General features: G+C 40.2%; 1 protein-coding gene across 3 annotated transcripts in view; it reads left to right on the top strand.

Annotated features, from left to right (window-relative positions):
• IL23R (interleukin 23 receptor) overlaps positions 1–26576 on the top strand; it is a 123925-nt gene that overhangs the window by 75820 nt on the left and 21529 nt on the right. For all 3 annotated transcript variants that reach the window (XR_008514362.1, XR_008514361.1, XM_002810718.5), the window contains exons 7-9: positions 1890–2046; positions 18849–18938; positions 22336–22438. Coding sequence is in view for 1 of the 3 variants with exons in the window: in XM_002810718.5 (XP_002810764.1) it covers positions 1890–2046; positions 18849–18938; positions 22336–22438 (350 nt within the window). In the remaining 2 variants the exon portion in view is untranslated. The remainder of the gene's footprint in view (positions 1–1889; positions 2047–18848; positions 18939–22335; positions 22439–26576) is intronic.

The raw sequence follows: 26576 nt of genomic DNA, 5'->3' as shown, positions 1-26576 counted from the left end.
AGTTATATTAACATTGCAGAAAATTTCCAGGGCCATGAATAGAGACGTGGCTTATGGAAACTCTGAAAGATATCTTTCATGCAGAGTTTGAAAAATATCATTCAGAGTTTCCATAAGACATGTCTCAATAGACAAAACTATTCTAGGGCAGATGACATCCCCCAAACAAATATTTTCAGGAATTTTACATTTTCAGTGCATTGCAAGTTTTAAGGATTAATGTTAAGGTTGGGTTTTAAATGGAAGTATCCCTGAATGAGGTTGATACCTCATTCTTTTTTTTTTTAATCTCAATCGTTCTAAATTTTTCTTTCATGAGTATCTGATAACTGCTTTCACCTAGTTGTTGCATAAATGCATTTCTAGACATATTGACATATTTTATGTCTGCCTTTCAATCATGCTTCACTTTTTCCAGTAAATCAGTTACTAGAACATACTGAAGATGCTGTACAAATGCCTTGGTTTCTTTCTGCCAACTGAAACAGTTTGTTTGGGGCTCATTTTTCATTATGTTTTATAGCAGGGTGTAGTGCTCCAGGGAAAAAAAGATTTTTGCGTTTATCCCTCAGCTATTTTCTTTATCCTCCATTGGATTTCTCAGTTCAACATTCTTAATATTTTAATTTTTCTCTGACACATATATATATACACATATATACATATATACACATATATATACGTGTGTGTGTGTGTGTGTGTGTGTGTATATATATATATATGTATTATTGGGCCTTGTAGAATCTGCAATAACCTGCAATGAGGACCAACTTACAGCTTAGCTTATAGGTATTTTTTTCTAAAAGTCACCATTAGCGAATAAAATTATTTCATCATTCAGGAAGAATTATTGATCTAAATATCCAGCCTCAGGGGAGAGGGGAATTCAGACAATTGCTATCAGCTACCATTTCCCCACCCCATTAAAAGAATATATTCCAAAATTAAGAATATATTCCAAAATTAAGGCTGGGTGTGGTGGCTCACTCCTGTAATCTCAACACTTTGGGAGGCCAAGGCAGAGGGATGACTTGTGCCCAGGAGACCAGCCTGGGCAATATAATGAGAACTTGTCTCTACAAAAAAATTAAAAAATTATCCAATCATGGTAGTGCATGCCTGTAGTCCCAGCTGCTTGGGAGGCTGAGGCAAGAGGATCACTTCAGCCCAGGAGGAGGTGGAGGTTGCAGTGAGCTGTGATCAAGCCACTGCACTCCACAGTCCAGCCTGGGCAACAGAGTGGGACCCTATCTAAAAAAAATAATAAAATAAATATATACACACACACACACATAAATAAATAAATATATATACACACATAAATAAATATATATACACATATATGTAATGTCACATTTGGACTTTCTGGAGATTTGAGACAGTTGTCAAACATAAAGCAGTATGGGCTGGGCACGGTGGCTCACGCCTGTAATCCCAACACTTTGGGAGGCCAAGGCGGGTGGATCACTTGAGGTCAAAAATTCAAGACCAGCCTAGCCAACATGATGAAATCCCGTCTTTACTAAAAATACAAAAAAGTAGCCAGGTGTTGTAGTGCATGACTGTAATCCCAGTTACTTGGGAGGCTGAGACAGAAGAATCACTTGTACCCGGGAGGCGGAGGTTGCAGTGAGCCGAGATCGAGCCACTGCACTCCAGCCTGGGCAATAGAGCGAGACTCTATCTCAAAAAAAGCAGTGTGTATTTCAGTTTTAATGTTTGAGACAGTATTTGATTATGTACAGCCATGTTTTATATAAAGAACACTTTGTTTTCCTAGAGCCTAGAAGACAGCTTGGAACATAGTAGGTGTTCCATACATTTCTGCTAAATAAAATAATTGTTTTAAAAGCACACCACATTTTATTATTGTTACCCATCCATTTTAGGTTAAAGAATTTGACACCAATTTTACATATGTGCAACAGTCAGAATTCTACTTGGAGCCAAACATTAAGTACGTATTTCAAGTGAGATGTCAAGAAACAGGCAAAAGGTACTGGCAGCCTTGGAGTTCACCGTTTTTTCATAAAACACCTGAAACAGGTGAGTGTACTTATATATTTTAGTCTCTTGGGCTTTTCTTTATATATCTTTTCTGCTGAGCACAGTGGCTCACACCTATAATTCCGGCACTTTGAGAGGCCAAGGCAGGAAGATTGCTTGAGCCTAGGAGTTTGAGACTGGCCTGGGCAACGTAGTGAGACCCTAGTCTGTACAAAAAAAATAATAATTATTATTAGCCTGGGTGGTAGAATGCATTTGTAGTCCCAGCTACTTGGGAAGCTGAAGTAGTAGGATCGCGTGAGCCCAGGAGTTTGATGCTGCAGTGAGCTATGATCATCCCACTGCTCTCTAGCCTGGAGGACAGAAAAAGACCCTGTTTCCTACAAAGTTTAAAACAGCCAGGTGCAGTGGCTTATGTCTGTAATCCCAGCACTTTGGGAGGCCAAGGCGGGTGGATTACCTTAGGTCAGGACTTCAAGACCTCCTCGGCCGACATGGTGAAACCCTGTCTCTACTAAAAATATGAAAATTAGTTGGGCATGGTGGCAGGTGCCTGTAATCTCAGCTACTCGGAAGGCTGAGGCAGGAAAATTGCTTGAACCCAAGAAGTGGAGGTTGCAGTGAACTGAGATTGTACCACCGCACTCCAGCCTGGGCAAGAGAACGAGACTTGGTCTCAATAATAATAATAATAATAATAATAATAATGATGATAATAAATAAGTTTAAAACAAAAACAAAATAAAGCTACAAAATATTTTTTTTTCTCTTTCCCTTCGACCAAAATTGACAAAACTATTCTAGGGCAGATGGTAACATTTAAATTGTCATTTTGCTTTGATTTTCTTAAGGCTTACTATAATTTATATAATGGTTCTCAAACATTCCTGGGCATAAAAACCATCTGGGAGGCTGGGTACACTGGTTTATACCTGTAATCCCAGCACTTTGGGAGGCCAAGGCAGAAAGATTGCTTGAGCCCAGGAGTTCAAGACCAGACTGGGCAAGATAGGGAGACCCCATCTCTACCAAAAATACAATTAAAGTTACCCAGGCATGGTGGCCCACGCCCATAGTCCCAGCTACTTGGGGACTACAGGAAGAATTATTGATCTAAACAGGCTTCAATCATAGCTCACTAAAGCCTCTACCTCCTGGGCTCAAGCAATCCTCCTGCCTCAGCCTCCCAAGTGGCTCAGACTACAGATGCGGTCCACCATGCTAACTGAGGCAGGAGGATCACTTGAACCTGGGAAGTCGAGAGTGCAGTGAGCCATGTTCACGCCACTGAACTCCAGCCTGGGTGACATCCTGGGCAATTGTGAGCCATACAATAAGCTAAGAACTTGTTTTGAAAAATATTATCTGGGTGTGGTGGCTCAAGCCTGTAATCCCAGCACTTTCAGAGGCGGAGGCAGTTGGATCACTTGAGCCCAGGAGTTTGAGACCAGCCTGGCCAACATGGCAAAATCCCATCTCTACTGAAAATACAAAAATTAGCTGGGCATGGTGGTACATGCCTGTAATCCCAGCTATTCTGGAGTCTGAGGCAGGAAAATGGCTTGAACCCAGGAGACAGAGGTTGCAGTGAGCCGAGATCGCGCCACTGCACTCCAGCCTGGGCGACAGAGTGGGACTCCATCTCAGAAAATATTATTAAGAACATATTCTCCTAAAAGAGACAGAAAACAATCGTATCAATAAACATTATCTACCATATGCAAAGCAATCAGAAAGTTAAAACTCCTAAACACATAATTCTCTTCTCCTCAACAGGATTTAGCTGATTTATTGTTTATCTTTAGATATTTTCCTACTTCTAATATTATTAGTTTAATTTTATAGTCATTTACTCATGCCATTCAATAACATCTTAGCCAAATAGACTTCAGTTGAAGCACATAATAAAATGAATCTATTGTAATTGTAAGAATACTCCTAATGGCTCCATTAACCTAAAGATGTCTCCCTACTGTAGGTACCTTATACACTAGATTTAACATTTTCTTTTCAGAACTGAAGGACTTTATTATAATCCCAGTATGAATAGCATCATTATTATAACATTCTGGAATTGTGTTTTATGTTTTCAAGGCACTTTGACATACATTATAAATATTGATGGCTGCCAAATTAGTAGAGGGAGCAAAGAGCATGACTTGCTGCAAAGCTCTTCTGGTATCTCCTACTGCCCAAATCTTAGAAATACTTTGGCCAGGTGCAGTGGCTCATGCCTGTAATCCCAGCACATTGGGAAATGGAGGCAGGTGGATTGCTTGAGCCTAGGAGTTCAAACCCTAATTTTTGTATTTTTAATAGAGGCGGAGTTTACATGTTGGGCAGGCTGGTCTCGAACTCTCGACCTCAGGTGATCCGCCCGCCTTGGCCTCCCAAAGTGCTGGGATTACAGGGGTGAGCCATGGCACCCAGCCAGGAGATTATTTTCAGTATCAGTTCTCTTTTTTAAAAGTTAGTTTTTAATTGAAGGTATTCTGTCAAGTTGATACTGTTAACAATTCGTGGACTTTAGATGCTATTTTATAGTAGAATTTAGTTGATAACCCATTATTTTTTAATGAACTCTATAACTGCCTAGCAAGATTATGCAAATTGATAACTACCATTTATCATTTACGAAGTACTACTGTGTATAAGCTTGTTTGATTATGATGTCAACCACATTTGGTAGTGTAATTAGCGCTACTTTACAAAAGCAGAAACTGGGCATGACTTGCTAAATAGCACATTGCTGGTGGGTAATGACAGCTAAACTATAACAAAACTTTTCTTATTCAAAATATTGAACTGCTTGGCTAGCTCAGTTGGTAGAGTATGAGGCTCTTGATCCCAGTGTGAAAATACTGTGCATTTTCCCCACCATCCCTCAGCAATTTCATTCTTTAATTTCAGGGAAGCAAAGGAGCAACTTACTTAAGTATTCTAAGTATAGGACTACAAATGTTCTTCTTTAAACATGAAAGTCTTGGCCAGGTGTGGTGGCTCACGCCTGTAATCCCAGCACTTTAAGAGGCCAAGGCGGGTGGATCACCTAAGGTCAGGAGTTTGAGACCACCCTAGCCAACATGGCGAAACCCCGTCTCTACTAAAAATACAAAAATTAGCTGGGTGTGGTGGCAGGTGCCTGTAATCCTAGCTACTAGGGAGGCTGAGGCAGGAGAATCTCTTGAACTTGAGAGGTGGAGGTTGCAGTGAGCCAAGATCATGCCACTGCACTCCAGCCTGGGTGACAGAGCGAGACTCTGTCTCTAAATAAATAAAGTAAAATAAAGATAAAAGTCTTAAGCTACAGGTAGAAGGAAATAGGAACACCACAGTTTAAATTTATTTTTATTTTTTTTAATTTTTTTGTCTTTTCTTTAATTATGATTATACTTTAAGTTTTAGGGTACATGTGCACAATGTGCAGGTTAGTTACATGTGTATACATGTGCCATGCTAGTGTGCTGCACCCATTAACTCATCATTTAGCATTAGGTATATCTCCTAATGCTATCCTTCCCCCCTCCCCCAACCCCACAACAGTCCCCAGAGTGTGATGTTCCCCTTCCTGTGTCCACGTGGAACACCACAGTTTAAATTTAAAGTCTGTTTCCTAAGGAGAAAAATCACTTAAGAGACAAAAATACCAATTAAAATTAAGTATCCCTGAAAACTTGGATTTATCAAAGTTTAACATGTTAGCTAAGAGAAACCATAGACTGTTCTCTTGGTACAAATTCCTTTCTAAGACACATTACATGAGAAACAGTAAAAGTGTGTTAGGGAAAGTGCTCATGTTAAATCTCTTTGAAAATGTACCTTTTTTTCTGTGTGTAAAAGCAATGTAAGTTTATTATAGTATGCAACCTAAAAACAGCCACTATTTACATTTATTTAATTTAATACTAGTTTTTCCTATGCATTTTTTTAATGGTTGGGGCTATGACATATATACTATTTTATATCCTGATTTTCTTACTTAATCTACCCTGTTAAGTTTTTAAAAACTGATTTCATGGCTGCACGGCATTCTTGTTTATGTATGTACTATAATTTATTTAGGCATTTCCCTACCTAAATAACATCTAGGTCATTTCCATTTTATCCATTATCAATAAACTTCTTTGCATAGCTTTGTATATAAATGGTCTTTATTCCTTTAGTTCTAAAGAAGAATTATTGCATCAAGAGTTAAGCACCTTTTAAGATGCTGATGTATGTTGTCAAACTGGTTTTTATCGAATCTTTAATATTGATTGCTTTTTAAAAAGGGACCTAATGAAAAGACAGTCATTCACAAAATACTCATTTAGCCTCTACCATGTGCCAGGCATTTTTAGATCCTTGCAGAACCTCAGTGAGCAAAGGAGACAAAATTCCCTGCCTTGGAGAAGTTTCCTTCTGGAGAAGACACACAGTAAAAATCAAGCATAATAATTACATAAATTACATTGTATCATACATAAAGATGTAAATAAAAGCAGTAAGAATCAGACTTCACAGCTGAAGTATGAATTGCCTCACAATTGAAAAAATAAAATGATATCATTTCTGTAATTATTTATTTAACCAACTTGTTTGATAATGAGGTTTTTTGGCCAGCCAAACTTTTTCAGTGCTTAAAGGTTTATTTATGAAGAAACACAGCCCAGGCAATAACGCCTCTTCCAAGCAGTACTTTCCTGAGTTAGTCTCTAAAACTCTGACATGTGTATTACTGAATTGATTCATCTCAATACAATGTGTTTGCAAAATTCTGCCCAGCTAAGACCAGAGGACAAATCCTGAAGTGGGTATGGCTTGTCCTGCAGCCTCAGCATTCTTATTCTTTTCTGTTGCTTTCCCTCTGAATAGTGCCTGGCTTGGCCGTTAAAAACCTGGTCTCAGAAATGAACCAAACCAACTCACTTATAATCAAGTTTAATGACTTATTCTCTTTTTCTGACTTAGAGTATTTAGACTTTAATAGGACAAACAAAGCCTTATACTGAAAAAGAAAATCAATCCTCCAGAATACCCATTTATTCTATCTGGTATAATAGCAAGAGGCCAATTAACAGACTGAATCCCAGGGTGACTTCAGGATAATAAATAATAGTAGCTAACATTTATTGGATGCTTACTAAGTGTTGGGCATTTTGATAAGCATTTTACATATGAATTGTTCTTTATTTATCACTGCAGCTCTATAAAAGGAGTATAATTATTATCCCAGTTGCACAGATGAAACCATATGGCCCAAGCAGTTTTGTCAAACATTACGAGGCTGGTAAACAGTAGAGCCAGGGTCTAACTCAGGCTATGGGATTCCAGCACCCATGTTATTTATAGCTCTGCTAGTCTCCTTCCTAAGAGACCTAGGAGGGTCCTGCATCTGCCTGCGAAACAAAATCATTCTCTACACATTAGCTAGTAATAAAACTATGCCAACAGAGCTTCATTTCTAATGCAGTGTTTGTTATGGAAATGCAAACGCATGAGAAAAGAACCAGAAGATGCTATTGACTACTGCTACTTTGGCATGAATACAAGATGTGGAAGCAGATTAGGGGTAGATGATGAGAATGAAACCATAGTACTATAGGAGGTTTCTGATAGAATAGGTAAGGAAGGGGCAGTCTGAGATGAGGATGAAGGATAGGTAAAAAAGGCGGCCTTAGCCAAGACAGGACCATCATGGGCAATTCATCATGTGCTTTACCAGCTAGTTATTTGCTGTTTAGAAAGCACTCTTTCTCATAGTAGGGTCTGCGGACAATCTACATTAAGAATGCTTGGGCACTTTTGGGCACTTTTTTTTTTTTTTTTTTTGATACAGTCTTGCTCTGTCACCCAGGCTAGAGTGTAGTGCACCATCTCAGATCACTGCAACCTCTGCCTCCTGGGTTCAATCTATTCTCCTGCCTCAGCCTCTCAAGTAGCTGGGACTACAGACATGTGCCACCACACCTGGCTAATTTTTTTTGTATTTTTAGTAGAGACAGGGTTTCGTCATGTTGGCCAGGCTGGTCTTGAACTCCTGACCTCAAATGATCCCCCTGCCTTGGCCTCCCAGAGTGCTGGGATTACAAGCACGAGCCACTGTGCCTGGCCTGAAAGCTTGGGCGCTTCTTAAAGTAGAGATTCCTGAGCGCTTTGCCAAGTGATACTTCTGCAGTGAAGTGTAAGAACCATTGTTGTAGAGGTCAGACACACTCTTAAAGAGAGGGAAGTGTCATCATAAAAGGCAACATAGGGAATGGACAGAAAATGTGGACAGAAAGGCGGTGTGGATATGATTGCCCAAGCCATTGAAATGGGAGAGTTCCCTGACTCCTGTCGCATATCATGTGGCTCATCTGTTCTGCCAAGGCACATGCTCAAACCCCTTATGGGAGGGGGAGCACACAGATGGACAGGTGCAGGAGCTGAGGTGAGCACCTTGGGGCTCCAGCCCCACAGTAGCATCTAGGGGTGGATGCCTGTGACTCCCAAAGCCCAAGTGGGAATGTGTTACAGTGTACTATTTTAGCTTTGCTGTCTGCAGACAGCTTAACTGTTAACCAGCTCAGTGCCCTCTTGGTACCCAGGTCCTTGTCCAGTGTCCAGGAAGAATCAGGTCACACATGGATTTGAAGGATGAATGTGGGGGTTTTATTGAGTGGTGGAGGTGGCTCTCAGTGGGATAGATAGGGAGCTGGAAGGGGGATAGAGCGGGAAGATGATCTTCCCCAGGAGTTGGCTGTCCAGTGGCCAATCTCCTCTCCGATCATCCCCAGCGGAACTTCTCTCGGCATTCAGATGCTCCTTTTCTTCTCTCCTTCCCTGCCGAGCCATTCTGCCATTCTTCTGCTCTTCTGTTTATCTCTCTGTCTGCTTCTGGAACCTGGGGTCTGGAGTTTATGTGGGTACAGGATAGCGGGGCATAGCGGGCCAAAAGGCAACTTTTGGGCACGAAAACAAGAATGCTTGCTTCTATTTAGGGCTGTGGGTTTCCAAACTTGAGGGTGGGACCTCTGCCAGGGAACCACCCTCATTTATTCAGTATTTTCCTGTTTGCTGTCTGTATCACCAACGCCTTAGTAGTAGTGGTTTGGGGGACAGAAAAGAGTGGGCATGTGAGAATCTTAGGCCATCATCTCTAGTACTATATGGTCACCTCTCTGTTTCCTATTTCTCCTGAGTCACTGACCACCCCAGCCCACCTGGGCATTACAGGAACCCCCCAAAGCACAGGATACAGGACTGTTGTCGTAATTAACCATCACATCACACGTGACCCTCTTCTGCCTAGAACTCACCCTGTCTCTGAATGTGAGGTTTCAGCTGAGATTATGAGAACCACTGAGAGCTGCTGAAGTTAGAGCTTCTGATCCACCAACCTTGATAGCCACTGTTATCCTGGGGTCTTTCAGCAGTGCGGAAAGAGCCCCAAAGGGGAAAAGACAATTTGTCATTGTAGAAAACCAACACTGAAAATGTATAAGTCAGTCGTCTAAATTTGCTACTACTGACTTAAAAAAGGTGAAACAACAATGGCTAGCCAGGAATCTTTTTCAATTCTGCATTGTAGTATAGATCCCTTTTTAACAAAGAAAAGACACAGGTTCTATAATCCCTTTAATAACAGGTTAAAGGCCTGAGGGAAGAGCAGTCTCATTTCATGACGACTAATTAACTTGCTTGAATTGCTGCTTGCCATAGAAAAGTTTCCCAGAGAACTCATATTACTCTTTTTTTTTTTGACAGTTTTCCAGAGGAAGGCAAGTATGAGCAAGATATTAAACAACATTTTGCTTTCTTCTCACAAAACAGTATTGGTTGTTGCACTGCCAGTGACTCCTTGAAGATGCTCATTAATTTTTCAGGTTTTTAAGTGACTGAAAGGGAAAAAGCAAATATTATGTTAATGGAACTAAATATCAGTGCTATTAAATATAATGCAAATTAGATGATGGCACACAGAATGTATTTTTCAAATATTTTATTATGTGTAATTAGACATTTGTGAATTGTCCACATAGAGATGGGTTCTGAACTTGTAGACTCTTGGTTACTAACCCATGTTAAACAGACACAGTGTTTCTTGAAATTCTAATCACTTTAGACTTTTCATTTGGGTTTATTTAACTTTCTTCAGGTCTTGCCTCTGATAAACCACCAAGTTTCTGTGGAATAGGAAAGAATTCAGAAGAGTTCTATAATCTCCCTGAAGTTTGCAACCTATTACTACAGAACAAAGCTTTCTTTCTTTCTTTCTTTCTTTCTTTCTTTCTTTCTTTCTTTTTCCTTCCTTCCTTCCTTCCTTCCTTCCTTCCTTCCTTCCTTCCTTCCTTCCTTCCTTCCTTCCTTCCTCCCTTCCTCCCTTCTTTTTTAGACAGGGTCTCTCTCTGTCACCTAGGCTGGAGTGCAGTGGTGTGATCTCAGCTCATAAGATCTGGGCTTAAACAATCCTCTCACCTTGGCCTTTCAAGCACCTGGAACTATAGGCATGCACCACCTTACCCAGCTAATTTTTTTTCTTCCTTTTTTTTTTTTTTGGTAGAGACAGGGTTTCACCATGTTTGCCAAGTTGGTCTTGAACTCCTGGACTCAAGCACTCTGCCCACCTTGGCATCCCAAAGTGCTGGGTTTACAGGCAGGAGCCACCATGCCTGGCCTATGATTATGCTTTTTCTTGAAGTCATCATCTTCTATATTAGTTTCCTATTACTACTGTCACAAATCATCACAAACTTGATAGCTTAAAACAACATGAATTTATTATCTTTTAGTTCTGGAGGTGAGAAATCCAAAATCACAACCACTGAGCTGAAATCAGGGTGTCAATAGGGTTATGTTCCTTCTGGAGGCTACAGGACAGAATCAGTTTCATTGCCTTTTCTAGATTCTAGAGGCTGCCTACATTCCTCAGCTCATGGCTCCAACCTTCGTTTTCAAAGCCAGAAGCATAGCATCTTCCAATCTTTCTCTGACTCTCACCCTTCTCCCTTCTGCTTATAAGAACTCTTGTGATTTTACCAGATCCACCCATATAATCTAGGACAGCCACTTCCTCTCAATTCCCTTTTGCCTTATAAGGTAACTGAGTAGAAAGAACATACTCAATTTCTCTTGCTATATAGTACTTTCACAACACAGGTGACTTCTGTGACCTCTGATTACCAAGATGTGTATGGGGATTTCTCACCTTCGGCAGCAAATTCTCTGGCATATTCTTTGAGGGACACCAGCTGGGTGTCCTCTAAGTAAATTCACTCTGGCACTATCTGCCTAGACAGTGTCAGATCCTACAACTCCCACCTCAGATGCCAGTCTCAAGTAATAGGTGGTTACCTATACTTCCATCTGATTGGCTATAAATTAGAGTTTGTTTCCATGATCTTTTTTTCAGATTTGATCAATTTGTTAGGATGCCCCACAGAACTTGGGAAAACACTTATGATTACTGGTTTATGATAAACAGCATTACAAAGGATACAGTCGAACAGCCAGATGGAAGAGATGCAGTGGGCAAGGCATGTGGGGAGGGGCATGGAGCTTCCATAAGCTTTCCAGGTGCGTCACCTGTCAGGAACCTCCATGTGTTCAGCTATCCTGAAGCTCCTAGAACTTAGGCCTTTGGGTTTTTTTGGAGGCTTCATTACGTAAGCATGATTGATTAAATCATTGGCCATTGGTGATCAACTTAATCTTCAGCCCCTCTCCCCTCTTGGAGGTTGGGGATGGGTTGAAAAATCCCAACCTTCTAATCGTGCCTTGATCTTTCCTCTGAACAACCCCCATCCTGAAACTACATAGGGGCGGCCAGCCACTAGTCAACTCATTAGCATACAAAATCACCGTTACCACTTTGGGCATTCTAAGGATTTTAGGACTTGAATGCCAGAAAACCAGGATGAAGACAAAATATGTACTTCATAATATTATAGTAACCTGTTCACAGATTCCAGGGATTAGGACACGGACATCTTTATGATGCCATTATTTGTCCTACTACATCTCCCCACCTCCCCAACCACTACCACCAATTGCAGTTTTTACTAGTCAGGATGATTAGGTGTAAGCAAAATAAATCAAGGCTGGTTATCTTAAGCAGAAAGAGAATTATTAGGTAGCTGAAAATCAGTAGAAAGCCTGGCAAAATGGGCATGAACAGGATCCAAGTGAGAGCAGGACCCAGAACCACAGCCAAAATCACAGCCTAGGAAAAGTCTGGCGAGGACCCTGCAGCTGACACTGATCACTGCCACTGCCTGCCCTGGTGCCACTGTCACTGTACCCTGGATACAGCTATGGTGCCTACATTGGATTCTAAGTGGTTTCTGGAAGCCCTGTGTCACCCCGTCCACATTCACAGCCTCGGTGTTAGGGGAGGGGGCATATGGTTGGCGAGGTTTAGGCCATTTGCTTGTAGCCCTACTACCTCTCAGCTTTTTTAGGATGCCCACAAGGAAGTATATCCTAGTGCTGGGCAAATAAAACATGGCAAATGTCCGCTAGACTATTCAGATTGGAAGATGCTATGCCTGGAGAGCAAGGGTGTACTTCTGAGGAATCTGTTGACCACTGTGTAGACTTGGAAGCTGTCCATTCTTTCATATAGAGTTTTGCTACACTTTGACATCAGACCTTCTCTGTATGGTCCTTGTCATTTAGGAAAATTTCCTGGGTGGCTACTGCTTTTTGCCTTTTCCTCCTCTTATTCTTTCTTTTTAACAATGTGACTGCCGTATGTAGATTTCTTACCTTCTCCCTACATACCAAGTACCTAAAGCTCAAGAATACAAGAAGGAAGATAAACCCTTGAGTATGTCTGTGTGTACCCCGCTACCCTTATATACACCACTGACACTATAGTCCACTAAATGATTCATTGCTTGACTTGTTTTTCAAGGTGTGGTAATGAGTTTGTTCTGACACATTGTTTTCCCTGCCCTGGGCTTCTGGTGCCTATTTGATATGTTGGCATTAGTTTTGCCTTGCTAATTGACATACTCAACTCTTTACCCTTGGCCCGATAATGTTGAATTCTGACCACAGAGCTAAACTGGCCTGGCTTGGAGAAATGGCACTTAAATGCTGTGAAACAGCTGAATTATTAAAAGGAGATTTGAAAGAGAGAAGCAAAAAGGAGGTATTTGGGTTTTGAGAAAAATAGGAGGGAGGGTGGGGGCAAATCTCCAATTATTTAAAAAAACACATCCTTTGTCTCCTTTAATATGACTCCTCTTTCTTGAATATCTAGAACCCCTGAAAGGTCCAGAAAAGTCCATGTGTCTGCTCTAATCAAAGCCTTTATGATGCAGGCCTTTGTTAGTGTGGCTTTGACATCAAGATTGGCAAGCGCAAAAGTAAATAAAGAAACCTTAGAGATGTCTATACCCTTTGGCTCAGTAATTCCTCTTGTAGAGATCTGGCCTTAAGAAATAATCAGTGGAAGGAAATTTATGTAAAATGATATACATCCAAAACCTAATTATAATAGTAAGAATTTGGAACCAGTCTAAAAGTTCAACAATAGCAATAATTAGTGCTTATTAAGGTTTTATTTGTGTAAAACATGGTACTAAGTGCTTGATATGAACTGTCTCATCAAACCTCATGACCTCACTGCTTTTATCTAATTTTACAAATGAAGACACTGAGTCACTGAGAGGTTAAGCAATTTGCCCAGGGCCATGGAACTCCATCTAGTAGAGCCAGGACTTGGACTGAGTTTTGTTTGAGTCTGCAGTTGGTGTTTGAAACCACCAAGCTATACAGTTTCTCAATAGGGTATGATTGAATAAATACAGTAAAACATGATGAAATACTAACTAGCCCTAGCATGATGTTTTGAACAATTTTTAATAAAATGAGGAAATTTTTATTAAGTAATATTGAATAAGGCCGGGTGTGGTGGCTCACGCCTGTAATTCTAGCACTTTGGGAGGCCGAGGCAGGCAGATCACCTGAGGTCAGGCATTTCAGACCAGCCTAGCCACCATGGCAAGACCTCATCCCTACTAAAAGTACAAAAATTAGCTGGGCGTGGTAGTGTGCACCTGTAATTCCAGCTACTCAGGAGGCTGAGGCTGGAGGATAGCTTGAGCCCAGGGGGCAGAGGTTACAGTGAGCCAAGATCACACCACTGCACTCTAGCCTGGGTGATGGTGTGAGACTCTGTCTCAAAAAAAAAAAAAAAAAAATTGAATAAAAAAGGTAAGACAAAACATTTACAAAGAGTATGATCTCCACTAGGCTACCGACATACACAAAAGACTGTTAACATATTTTTTTAAATAATAATTTCTAGTTTGCAAACAAATATAAAATTGTATTATCTTCTCCATACCCTTCTATACTTTTCAAGCATCCTGTAACTAGCGTGTATTACTTGTGTAATAAAGGAAAGTAGTCGGTTTTAAGAAGAAAATAACTCTACGCTAGAAGATTTAAAGCATCAGTGCTAAATGGGTTAGCACAGTAGGGCTTGTGGGGTCCAGAGCCCCACAAGGCCAGGCAGCCCCAGCACACCATGGTGAGTCCTCAGTGGAGCAATGCTAAGTCTCATCCTGGGAGAGGCTGCTTGCAGGGCTGACTCTGCTGCCCACCCTGAGCCATCCTGCTGTGGAAGTGAGGTTATTAATTTAATGAGATCAGTGACCAGCACAAACTACATGTCAGAACTGGATGGGAATTTCCACTCTTCACCCTCTACCTAGGTGACTTTGAGCAAGTTATTTATCCTTTCTACTCTTTTGTTTCCTTATCCGTATAATGAGGATAATAATATTGTCTGTGTGATTGGGTTGTTGTGAGGATTAAATGAGAGAAAACATGTAAAGTTTAGCATGTTACCTGCGACATAATTAATACTCATTAAATGGTCACTTTAAAAGGATGACAAAACATACTTTGCCCCATGGTTGATGATACGGTTTGGCTGTGTCACCACCCAAATCTCATCTTGAATTGTAGTTCCCATAATCCCCATGAGTCGTGGGAGGTAATTGAATGGTGGGGGCGGTTACACTCATGCTGTTCTTGTGATAGTAAGTTCTCATGAGATATGATGGTTTTATAAGGGGCTTTTCCCCCTTTGCTCGGCACTTCTCTGGCCTGTCGTCATGTAAGACGTGCCTGTTTCCCCGATCACCATGATTATAAGTTTCCTGAGGCCTCCCCAAACATATGGAACTGTGAGTCAATTAAAAGTCTCTTCTTTATAAATTTCCCAGTTTTGTCCAGGTGTGGTGCCTCACACCTGTAATCCCAGCGTTTTGGGAGGCTGAAGCAGGTGGATCACCTGAGGTCAGGAGTTCGAGACCAGCCTGACCAATATGGTGAAATCTTGTCTCTAATAAAATACCAAAAAAAAAAAAAAAAAAAAAAAAGCCAGGCATGGTGGCATGCTCCTGTAATCCCAGCTACTTGGGAGGTTCAGACATGAGAATTGCTAGAACCCAGGAGGCAGAAGTTGCAGTGAGCCAAGATCATGCCACTGCACTCCAGCCTGGGCAACAGGGGAGATTCTGTCTTAAAAAAAATTCCAGTTTTGATTATGTCTTCATAACAGTGTGAAAATAGACTAGTATGGTTGATGTAGAAAGAAGAGCTGAGGTGATGATTTGGCATCATCCTTAAGATACAGATGGAATACATTATTGCTAAAACCAGGTCCTTTTGAGTGGATTTGATTAAACTAGCCTGGTGTTTTGGTAGGCCAAAAAATATAGTTGTGATGCTTTAAATTTTGTCCAATAATAAGAAACCATATTTCTCATTTGAGATTGCTCTAAATTTCCACAGGCACATTGTCTTCTTGTAAGACTAAAGTTTGATGCCAGTGTGTACAAGTTATATAAAAATTCTTCCCAAATTAAAGATAATTTGGATTTTTTTAGTATATTCAAGTATGTCCTGTGAGATTAATAGGCATAAGTTAATATTCTGTTGCAAGGATGGAACTGTCTCATTATGGACGTAATACCACAAACACCAAATACAATAAGATATAATGAGGTTTTTTTTTTTTTTAGCAAATTAGGCAATGCACTGATGACAGAACTGATATAAACAACAGTTTCCAGTCATAAAGGCTGTGTGTGTGTGTGTGCACGTGTGTGTGTGAGATTCTGTGCTTGTGAATGCTTTTGTATGTTAAAATACTTGCAAATACCATAAAGCACTAATAGCAGGTGGATTAAAAGGATGGGATTAGGGATGGTTCTTTTTTTCTCCTTTTAATTTCTCCTGTTGAAAATTTTTCTGTACTTTAATTATCGCTTTTACAGTCAAAGATGTTAAGTATAATTTAAAAAGAAATGACGTAGCCACGTGGTGGCAGTATTCCATGAAGAATGTAATCTACATAGCTTTGTTTCAGTCCTATGCCTAAGATTGGCTTGATTTCTTCTCTGACGATTTTGTTTATAAATTGTCTTATTTTAGATAACTGATTCCTTGTGAAATTTCCCTCTGAGAATTAAGTACCTTTTATAAATGACTTTAATTTAATGCACCTGTTTGATTTGGAACTATGATAACAAATAGACTCTAAAGGAAGATTGTATTTATTCCGTGTTAGGGCTAATAAAACCCTAGTCGGATATGAAAATTGTTTTTATATAATGCAAATTAATAACTGAATGAAGTTTCATTGCCAAATAACCACCTGTAGTTTATACAACAGAATTACATTAACCTGTATTAAAAGTCAACAACACCATATATTACTTTTAAATTAAAAATGCTAATTTTAAAATAATAAAAGTGAAAACAAAAATACTACAGCAGCATATGCTATAAGCCCATGATTTTGCTAAATTGAAAATTGTGTTACCTTTTAATATAGTATTTTTACTCTTTTTTTTTTTTTTTTTGAGATGGAGTCTTGTTCTGTGGCCCAGGCTAGAGTGCAATGGCGTGATCTCAGCTCACTGCAACTTCTGCCTCCTGGGTTCAAGTGATTCTCCTGCCTCAGCCTCCCGAGTAGCTGGGACTACAGGCGCCTGCCACCATGCCTGGCTAATTTTTGTACTTTTAGTAGAGACGGGGTTTCACCATATTGGCTAGGCTGGTCTTGAACTCCTGATACCCCCCTCAGCATCCCAAAGTGCTGGGATTACAGGCATGAGCCACTGCAACTGGCCAGTATTTTTATTCTTAAAATTTCAAAATAATGGAGATTCAGACTCCTGCCTGAGCTCCCTGCGAATGAACATTGGCCTGTAAAGATACCACTTTAGATTAATAAACCTGACTGTTGGCCATGAGGGCATAACCTTGTTCCCTCAGAGTTTGGTGGAACCATATACCCATGGAGCAAAAGAGACTTAGCGAGGCATTGAGAAGCCAAAAAAAATTTCTGTTTTGTCACAATTCCCGGTGAAACATTTTCCTCTTGCTGTAGAGAAGCCAGGACAAAAAACACAGGAAATAACTTTTGGCTTTTCTGATGTTTTCATCTTCTAAAATCCCTCACCCATTGTTCTCAGAAAACTACCCTCCTCATGCTTATGCCTGCACCCAGAGCAGCCTTTTTTCTTTTTTCTTTTTTTTTTTTTTTTGTGAAATGGAGTCTCCCTCTGTCACCCAGGCTGGAGTGCTATGGCGCGATCTAGACTCACTGCAGCCTCTACCTCCCGGGTTCAAGTGATTCTCCCGTCTCAGCCTCCCAAATAGCTGGTATTACAGGCATGCACCACCACACCTGGCTAATTTTTGTATTTTTAGTAGAAACAGGGTTTCACCATGTTGCCCAGGCTGGTCTCAACTTCTGGCCTCAAGTGATCCACCTGCCTCGGCCTCCCAAAGTGCTGGGATTACAGGCATGAGCCACTGCATCTGGCCAGACCAGCCTTTTTCAAAACTTTCTGAAGCCCCACAGGAACCTTTTCATTGGAAATGTAGGATCCTTTTCTCAAAGACAGTCACATGGGCCACATTGCTCCTTATACAAGTCTGTGATATCTCAGCCTCAAGTTGTGATTTCTCCCTGCCCCCAAAAGTAATTTTTTTAAAAGAAAAATTTGAGCACTGAAATCAGAATGATGGAATACATAGGGCTTGAAGCAGTCTCAGGGATTCAAGACTTAGAGCCATCTTCAGAAATATCTTCTGCCAGTTGGGAGAATTGTGTCCTTGAAGCCACTTCTGTCAGCTTTTAATTATCAGGAAGGAGGAGACCGGCAAGGCTGCACCAGGACCTCTTTGAGTTCAGACTGAAAGTTAGGTACCAGGGTTGCTCACCCCACCCTGGTCAGAAGCACTCATTAGCAGTTTCCTGACAGCTTTTATAACTAGACTAGTCTGCCAGGATCTTTGCCAGTGGGAAAAGAGCAGAGAGAAGTCATTGGTGACATCCCACCCAGGTGTTACAACACCAAAGTGCCTGCTAACCAAAATTATGTTTCTTGTGAGAAGCCAGGAGAAGGTGAACAGCATCCCAAAGATTGTGCAAAGGCAAAAGTGACACATCTTGGAGACCCTCAGGGAAATCTGAACCTTATTGCTCCATCAATTGCAAGGAATCAAATAGAGATTAGTTATCGTGCATTTTTTCTGGCTGAGTAAAATAAAGCTCCTTGGTATTTGCTGCCTAGAAGCCTCATGAAATTAATGGACACACCTTGAAGTTTTACAGCCTAGGTAGATTATAATTGCCCTTGCAGTGTTTCCTCCTTTGAGATGTACCCAATTAAATAAAAAGAAGAAAAGACACACACTCAAAGCCATTGCTTTTATTCCACCCTTCAAGCCCATTAAAGTTATTGGTTACTTTAGTCATCTCTAAACAAGGGAAGAAACTCTGTTGGGAAATTTGGCAAGCAGAGTGCAAAATGTAAGAAACTGATGCTCTTTCCTTTTGGTTTAAGTTCCCCAGGTCACATCAAAATCATTCCAACATGACACATGGAATTCTGGGCTAACAGTTGTTTCCATCTCTACAGGACACCTTACTTCTGGTAAGAAAATGCAACTTAGGCTTTTTGAGTAGTCTTTTAGTAATTGCCCATTTTAACCCATCATACTGAAAAAATCACATCAGGTGTTAAATTTCTGGACAATAAGATATGCCTTATGCCTTCCATAGGAAAATAATAGACAAAGTACAAAGATCTGCTTAAAACTGAATGTAAGAAGTGGCTTAGGTGGATTTTGCCGGCTTTTGCAATAGATTGTATACATTTTTTAAAATTTTTATTTATTTTTTTTATTTTTTGAGACGAAGCCTTGTTCTGTCACCCAGGCTGGAGTGCAATGGTGCGATCTCGGCTCACTTCAACCTCCGCCTCCCAGGTTCAAGCGATTCTGCTGTCTCAGCCTTCTGAGTAGCTGGGATTACAGGCATCCGCCATCATGCCCAGCTAATTTTTGCATTTTTGTAGAGACGGGTTTCACCATGTTAGCCAGACTGGTCTTGAACTCCTGACCTCAGGTGATCCACCCACTTCAGCCTCCCAAAGTGCTGGGATTACAGGCGTGAGCTACCGCACCTGGCCACATTTTTATTTTAATAGCTGCTAGGGCTCAAGACACAAAAACTTCTTTCAAAACAAATTACTTACCTATCTTGTGCTAGGACTTGTCTAGACATCTTCTTCAATCTTCAAAACAACCCATGAGATAAGTGTTATGCATCTATTTTATAATGAGGAAACTGAAACTTAGAGTAGTTGAGGAACCTTTTCAAGGTCATAGAGCTGCTAAGTGACAGACTAAAATTCAAATCATTTTCTTTCAATATCCTGGAGTCTCTGCTCTTTCTTTTATACAAACCAGCTCCCATTTTAGTTGTTAACATGACTTTTATTGTATTGATGAGCTTGCCTAAATGTTTTAGGCATAAAAAAATTGAGATCTGGTTGTACAATGGGTAAACATAACTCTAAATAGAAATTTTCAGTTGAAAACTTTTAGGCATGACTATTTCACCATTGACCACTGACAGACCATTTATCTCCTTGTGTAGAAATCAGGCAGGAATAGTATAAGAAGTTTTGCAGGTTGTATTGCTATTCTTTGCACCTTCATTTATTTAATATTCGTTAAGCAACTCCTGTGGGCGAGGCATTGTTCTGGGTACTGGGGAATCAGCAGTGAAAACAATGAGCAAAGCATCTGTCTTCATGGAGCTTCTATTCTAGCCAGACAGGGCAGAAAAACAGCAAACAAAACAAGAAGAAAAGTCAGGTGGTGGTGAAGTGTCATAAAGAAACATGAAGTGGGTAGGCATGGTGGCTCACATCTTGTAATCCCAGCACTTTGGGAGGCCAAGGCAGGCAGATTGCTTGAGTCCAGGAGTTTGAGACCAGCCTGCACAACATGGCAAAACCCTGTTTTTACAAAAAATACAAAAATTAGATGGGTGTGGTGGCATGCACCTGTAGTCCCAGCTACTTGGGAGGCTGAGGCGGGCGGATCAATTGAGCACCAGAGATAGAGGCTGCAGTGAGCTCCACTGCATTCCCACCTGGGCAACAGAGAAAGACCCTGTCTCAGAAAAAAAAAAAAAAAAGAGGAAAAAGAAGAAAAAGAAAAAGAAACATGAAGCAAGGTAAGGGCACTCTGAATTATCAATCAATTACAAGCCAAGTGCTTAGGTTCAGTACAGTTCCCTAATTATAGATGCCTACACAGACCCACCTACACCTTGATATTTCTGTGGGAACAGTGGAGGTTAGGAACTCATGGCAGCTCTGTTAGATAAGTATTATTATCTCTATTTTCCAAAAGAGAAAACCTGAGACTCAGCAAGTTCATAATTATGCCCCAAGGTCACAGAGCTGATAAGAGGCAGAGTTTAATTCAAACCCAGGTATATCAGGCCACGCTCTTGGTCATTCTGCTCTACTGCTTAGACCCCTTCGCCAAGCACTGTGTTGACTTGAGGGCTGTCTATCCTCTTCCATGCACTAATTAATGCCCAAGGATGTGTGGCAGCCAGTACCCCGCATTAGTTGCTTGAAATAGTCAGAAATAGCTGTTTAGCCCTGGGAAAACATTAACTTCATATCCCATCAAGATTTTGCAGTGAGCTAGAGTTACTCAGACTCCTGCCTGCTGATTGGCTTTAGAAGAGGGCCGGGCAGCCCGGAGACCCCAGTATGTGAAATAACTAGGGTGAGGCAAACACAGTGTCTGCCACATGGTAAGTGCCCAATAAACATTTGCTGGAGGAAGGGAGGGAGTGAGGAAGGAGGATGGAAGGGAAGCCAATACCCAACATGGCTCTAGAACAAATTCCAATGTGATAAGTAATGTCTCAACCATCTTCTATATTTGAAAATAGGGCTTTTTCATGTACCAGGGAGAAAGCATGATGAGCCTGGTGGGTAATATATGTTCAATAAATTATATTAATTATTTAAATATTTTAGGAGATTAACTCAACTTCGACATGCAAGAAAAGCATTGGTTTTGTTGGTTTGTTTATTTGTTTGTTTGTTTGTTTTTGAGACAGAGTCTGGCTCTGTCACCCAGGCTGGAGTGCAGCAGCACGATCTCAGCTCACTGCAACCTCCACCTCCCAGGCTCAAGCCATGTTCCTACCTCGGCCTCCCAAGTAGTGGGGACTACAGGCACATGCCACCACACCCAGCTAATTTTTGTAATTTTTGTAGAGATGGGGTTCTCACTTTGTTGTCCGGGTTGGTCTCAAACTTCTGAGCTCAAGTGATCCTCCCACCTCGGCCTCTCAAAGTGCTGGGATTACAGGTGTGAGTCACTGTGCCCAACCAGCATTGTTTTTTAACTAAGTGTGAGTGCAAGATAAAGGCAATCTTGATTTCCTTCTTTTTTTATTTTTTATTTTTATCTTAACTTGTCAGTGTATGATTTCTTTCTTATCACGTATATTGTTCTAAGTAAAGTGGATGTCGTTTCTCAGCAGGAAAAATTTCATGAGCAATAGATTTTGAAGAATGATGACAAATTGCACACATTCTATCTCACACAAAAAGTTAAAAAAAAAAATCAGTATGATTGTGACCAGCTTTAGACATTGTTACAGCAATTGGGAATTCTCACCTGTGTCAGACAAGCCAAATGAAGTTCACCACTAAGAATTTATATGAAATTTGCATGCACAAGCTGACCACATTTGCCAGAGATGCACTTCTAAAAACCCACTGACATCAGATACATGTAGCCCAACTTTCTCAAACAAAAAAGTTGTTTCCTGGGGTAGTTGTGCACTCTGGAAAAACGGTCACTCTGTGGCCCAAGGTAAAGGCTAATTTTGCTTCCCCCCGCCCTTTCTCCTTTGAGACCTTTGCTTTGAGCACAGTAAAGAGAATAGTAATTCTGGTATCACATGAAGACTAATGCTTGGTTAAAATTATTTTTCTTTCCTTTCATTAGACAACAGAGAAGACATTGGACTTTTATTGGGAATGATCGTCTTTGCTGTTATGTTGTCAATTCTTTCTTTGATTGGAATATTTAACAGATCACTCCGAACTGGGTAGGTTTTTGCAGAATTTCTGTTTTCTGATTTAGACTACATGTATATGTATCACCAAAATTTAGTCATTTCAGTTGTTTACTAGAAAAATCTGTAAACATTTTTATTCAGATAAAGGAAAATGAAAGGAACAATGTTTAATAAGTACTTACCCATGCCAAACTCTCTACAAATGTCTTTCCTTTAATCCTCAAAATGACCCTGCCAGAAAAGCTTCCTGGCCTATTTTACAGGTGACTTAAATGAGGCTTAAAGAGGCTAAGTCCTCAGCCCAGAATCACTGAACACTAAACCCTGAGTCCAAACACAGCTGATATCAAAGCCCATTTATCTCCTTTACTTCACGGCCTTTTCCATTGTGCCTCAAATTTACCTACAGTGCCTAGATTCTTGAGAGTGGTGAAGTCACAAATTGCCTTGTGTTAAAAGAAAAACTTCAGCCAAATTAAATTTAAAGGAGTTTAATTGAGCAATGAACGTACAAATTGGGCAGCCCCCAGAATTACAGCAGATTCAGAAAGACTCCAGGGATGCCTTGTGGTCAGAGCAAATGTATAGACAAAAAAAAAAAAGAGAAGTGACACATAGAAATTGGCAGTGAGGTACAGAAACAGCTGGATAGGTTATGGGTTGGCATTTGCCTTATTTGAACACAGTTTGAACACTTAGCAGTCTATGAGTGGTTGAAGTATGGCTGCTGGGGTTGGCCAAGACTCAGCCATTGTTACAGGCACATACTACTAAGTTAGGTTTTCAATCTTGTCTGCCTATTAGGCTAGGTTACAGTTCATCCACAAGGACTCGAATATAGAAGTATGGAGTCCTTCTCCGATCATATTTAGTTTGCTTTAATAATTCCCCCCTTTTGGTGATTTTCTCAATTTTGACAGATTGACCAAAACTTTAGTCATTGATGTCACTATCACCATTGTAAATGTACTTATATGGTCTTTAAACCCACTGGGAAACAGTAGAAGAGTGGGTTCTGTAAGGTGGGAACAAGGACTGAGTAGAAGGTACCTCCTTATGCTGGAACATCCTGTTTATAGGAGAGAAACAAAACCTGGTCTGTTCTAAGATCTATGTGTTTCCTTAAAGTCTTAGTTTGACTATGTCACATTTAGCATGAACAACTCCATTGTGGTTTGGTTTGGTCTGTTGGAGTCTAGTGCATGAGCTCAGTCCCAAACAATGGCCTCCCATAATTTTGTTTAAAAAAAAGTCCCCCTTTTTGATCAGGTTCTCACTTAGGTGAGAGTGTGACCAAAACTTAGGGCCTCGGTGCCACTCTCAGTTACCATCATTTTGGGTTTCTATTCTCAGCATGTAATTCATAGGTTATGGTGTCCCGATGGTCACACATTTCTTTTAGCTCTTGTTATTCCAGTTGAAGAGAGACCATCTGACATTCTGGAGATGGCTGCTTATAAACATTTAAAATCTTTGAGAGAATACGGCATACCAGGGAGATTACTATTAGGACTATTGGGAGAATAATACTAAGCGTTTGGGTTACGTTCGTTACCCAGGGTCCTCATAAACCAAACCAAACCATCTAAAATCAGATAGATCAAAGAATGAGCTAGATGAAGAGTCTACTCACTTAACTAAGTGATTTTTTTTCATTAATCCCCTACAACTGAATCACTATAATACCCGATGTTTTCTCCATACGTCATAAGTGCCAGCAGCTGTTTAGGCAATACTTTTCTGTTTGGCCAATTCTATTATTTCACGTAACTTTCACAAGAGAATTTAAAGTTTTTTGTGTAACCATAGGCTTTACAGTAGAATTTGCTATAGAACCTATCATGAGGGATACATTTCTAATCAGTGCCTCTTTTACTTCAAACTATGGAAAAAAGACCTAACAAATGATGCCCTTCTAGAAGAGTGAAGTCCTCCTGGCAATGTTCTCTTTAGCCCATGATGTGGCTTAAGAGGAATAAATCAATGTTCTGTTTCTGACTATGAGGCAATATATGAACCCTTAAGATTTCTTACCTGCATTGGGCCTTCATCTTTTATCCATCAAAGTATAACATTATCCATGTATAAGGCTGGCTGCAAGATCCTTCACAAATAAACATATACCCCATAATATACACATAACAGACCCCCTTTTCACTTCTATTGTTCATAGAGGCATAAGCAAGAAAAAAAATATTCAAAGATAAGAGTCTCATGATGGTAGAGAAGTCTTAATCCATGATTTTAGGATAAGCTGTTCACATTAAGGATGCTGTCTTCTGGGGAGAACCTGTCCTGGTTAGCTTTACCTTAAGGGTTCCAATGAGTGTGGAGGGACCCTCCTCAGTTGTGAGATTATGAAAGTTGTGGGACCTCTGAAACCAAAAGTTCAAGGTCCCAAAGTTTTGCTGTAGTGTGGATGGCAAGGACAGTCTTTCTCTAATGTTCTCAGAAGATTCATTCTTTGGGTTCTAGATTGTGAAGGGGTTGATTGTCCTCAGTGAACCATAAACAGCTTTTTTTAACCATGTAAAAACGTACTGTAGCATAATAATCTACTATTATAACATCAGTCTTCTTACATGAGAAAGCTTTCATACAACCAGAAAACATGCATTGAAAGTGACAATTGAATGAAATCCCTTATAAATATTTAAATGTCCAATCAGGTAGCCAAATGTACCTGAAGCTTTGATTGTTTTCCCAGGAATATGGGTTTGACAAACCAAATATTGTTTATAGCTATTTTAGTAGTTTATAAGTCACCACACAAACATATTTAATTTGGATCATTTTATCTTTTCCATTACAAGTCGTGGAATGCAGAACTTTTAATAATGAAAGCCTTAAGGACTCTGGAAGGACAAGGTGGCTGTCTTGGTTCTCTATGAGTCCATGTTTAAAAATGGACTTATGTCCTCTTGAATACCAGTTGCTTCTCCAATTTAGGTGCATAGCACTGATAACTGATGGGTTATCATAGGTAATTTGACTTAGATCATGGAGTTTATTCAAATTATGTATCTAAGCAATTTTAGTATTGGCTGATTTCTCTTTTTTTTTTTTCTTATACTTTAAGTTCTGGGGTACATGTGCAGAACATGCAGGTTCATTACATAGGTATACATGTGCCATGGTGGTTTGCTGCACCCATTAGCCCGTCATCTACATTAGGAATTTCTCCTAATGCTATCCCTCCCCCAGCCTCCTACCCCCTGACAGGCCCCAGTGTGTGATGGTCCCCTCCTTGTGTCCATGTGTTCTCATTGTTCAGCTCCCACTTATGAGTGAGAACATGTGGTGTTTGGTTTTCTGTTCTTGTGTTAGTTTGCTGAGAATGATGGTTTCCAGATTCATCCATGTCCCTGCAAAGGACGTGAACTCATCCATTTTTATGGCTGCATAGTATTCAATGATGTATGTGTGCCACATTTTCTTTATCCAATCTATCATTGATGTGCATTTGGGTTGGTTCCAAATCTTTGCTATTGTGAACAGTGCTGCAATAAACATGCATGTGCATGTGTCTTTATAGTAGAATGATTTATAATCCTTTGGGTATATACCCAGTAATGGGATTGCTGTGTCAAATGGTATTTCTGATCCTAGATCCTTGAGGAATTGCCACACTGTCTTCCACAATGATTGAACTCATTTACACTCCCACCAAAAGTGTAAAAGCATTCCTATTTCTCCACAGCCTCACCAGCATCTCTTGTTTCCTGACTTTTTAATGATCGCCATTCTAACTGGCATGAGATGGTATCTCATTGTGGTTTTGATTTGCATTTCTCTAATGACTAGTGATGATGAGCTTTTTTGCATGTTTGTTGGCCGCATAAATGTCTTCTTTTGAGAAGTGTCTGTTCATATCCTTCATCCACTTTTTGATGGGTTTGTTTGTTTGTTTTCTTGTAAATTTGTTTAAGTTCCTTGTAGATTCTGGATATTAGCCCTTTGTCAGATGGGTAGATTGCAAAAATTTTCTCCCATACTCTAGGCTGCCTGTTCACTTTGATGATAGTTTCTTTTGCTGTGCAGAAGCTCTTTAGTTTAATTAGATCCCATTTGTCAATTTTGGCTTTTGTTGCCATTGTTTTTAGTGTTTTCATCATGAAGTCTTTGCCCATGCCTATGTCCTGAATGGCATTATCTAGGTATTCTTCTA

Source organism: Pongo abelii, chromosome 1 (assembly GCF_028885655.2).
Source record: "Pongo abelii isolate AG06213 chromosome 1, NHGRI_mPonAbe1-v2.0_pri, whole genome shotgun sequence".
Taxonomy (NCBI): Eukaryota; Metazoa; Chordata; class Mammalia; order Primates; family Hominidae; genus Pongo; species Pongo abelii.
Note: the sequence above shows the minus strand (reverse complement) of the source record. Positions and strands in the feature narration are given on the sequence as shown.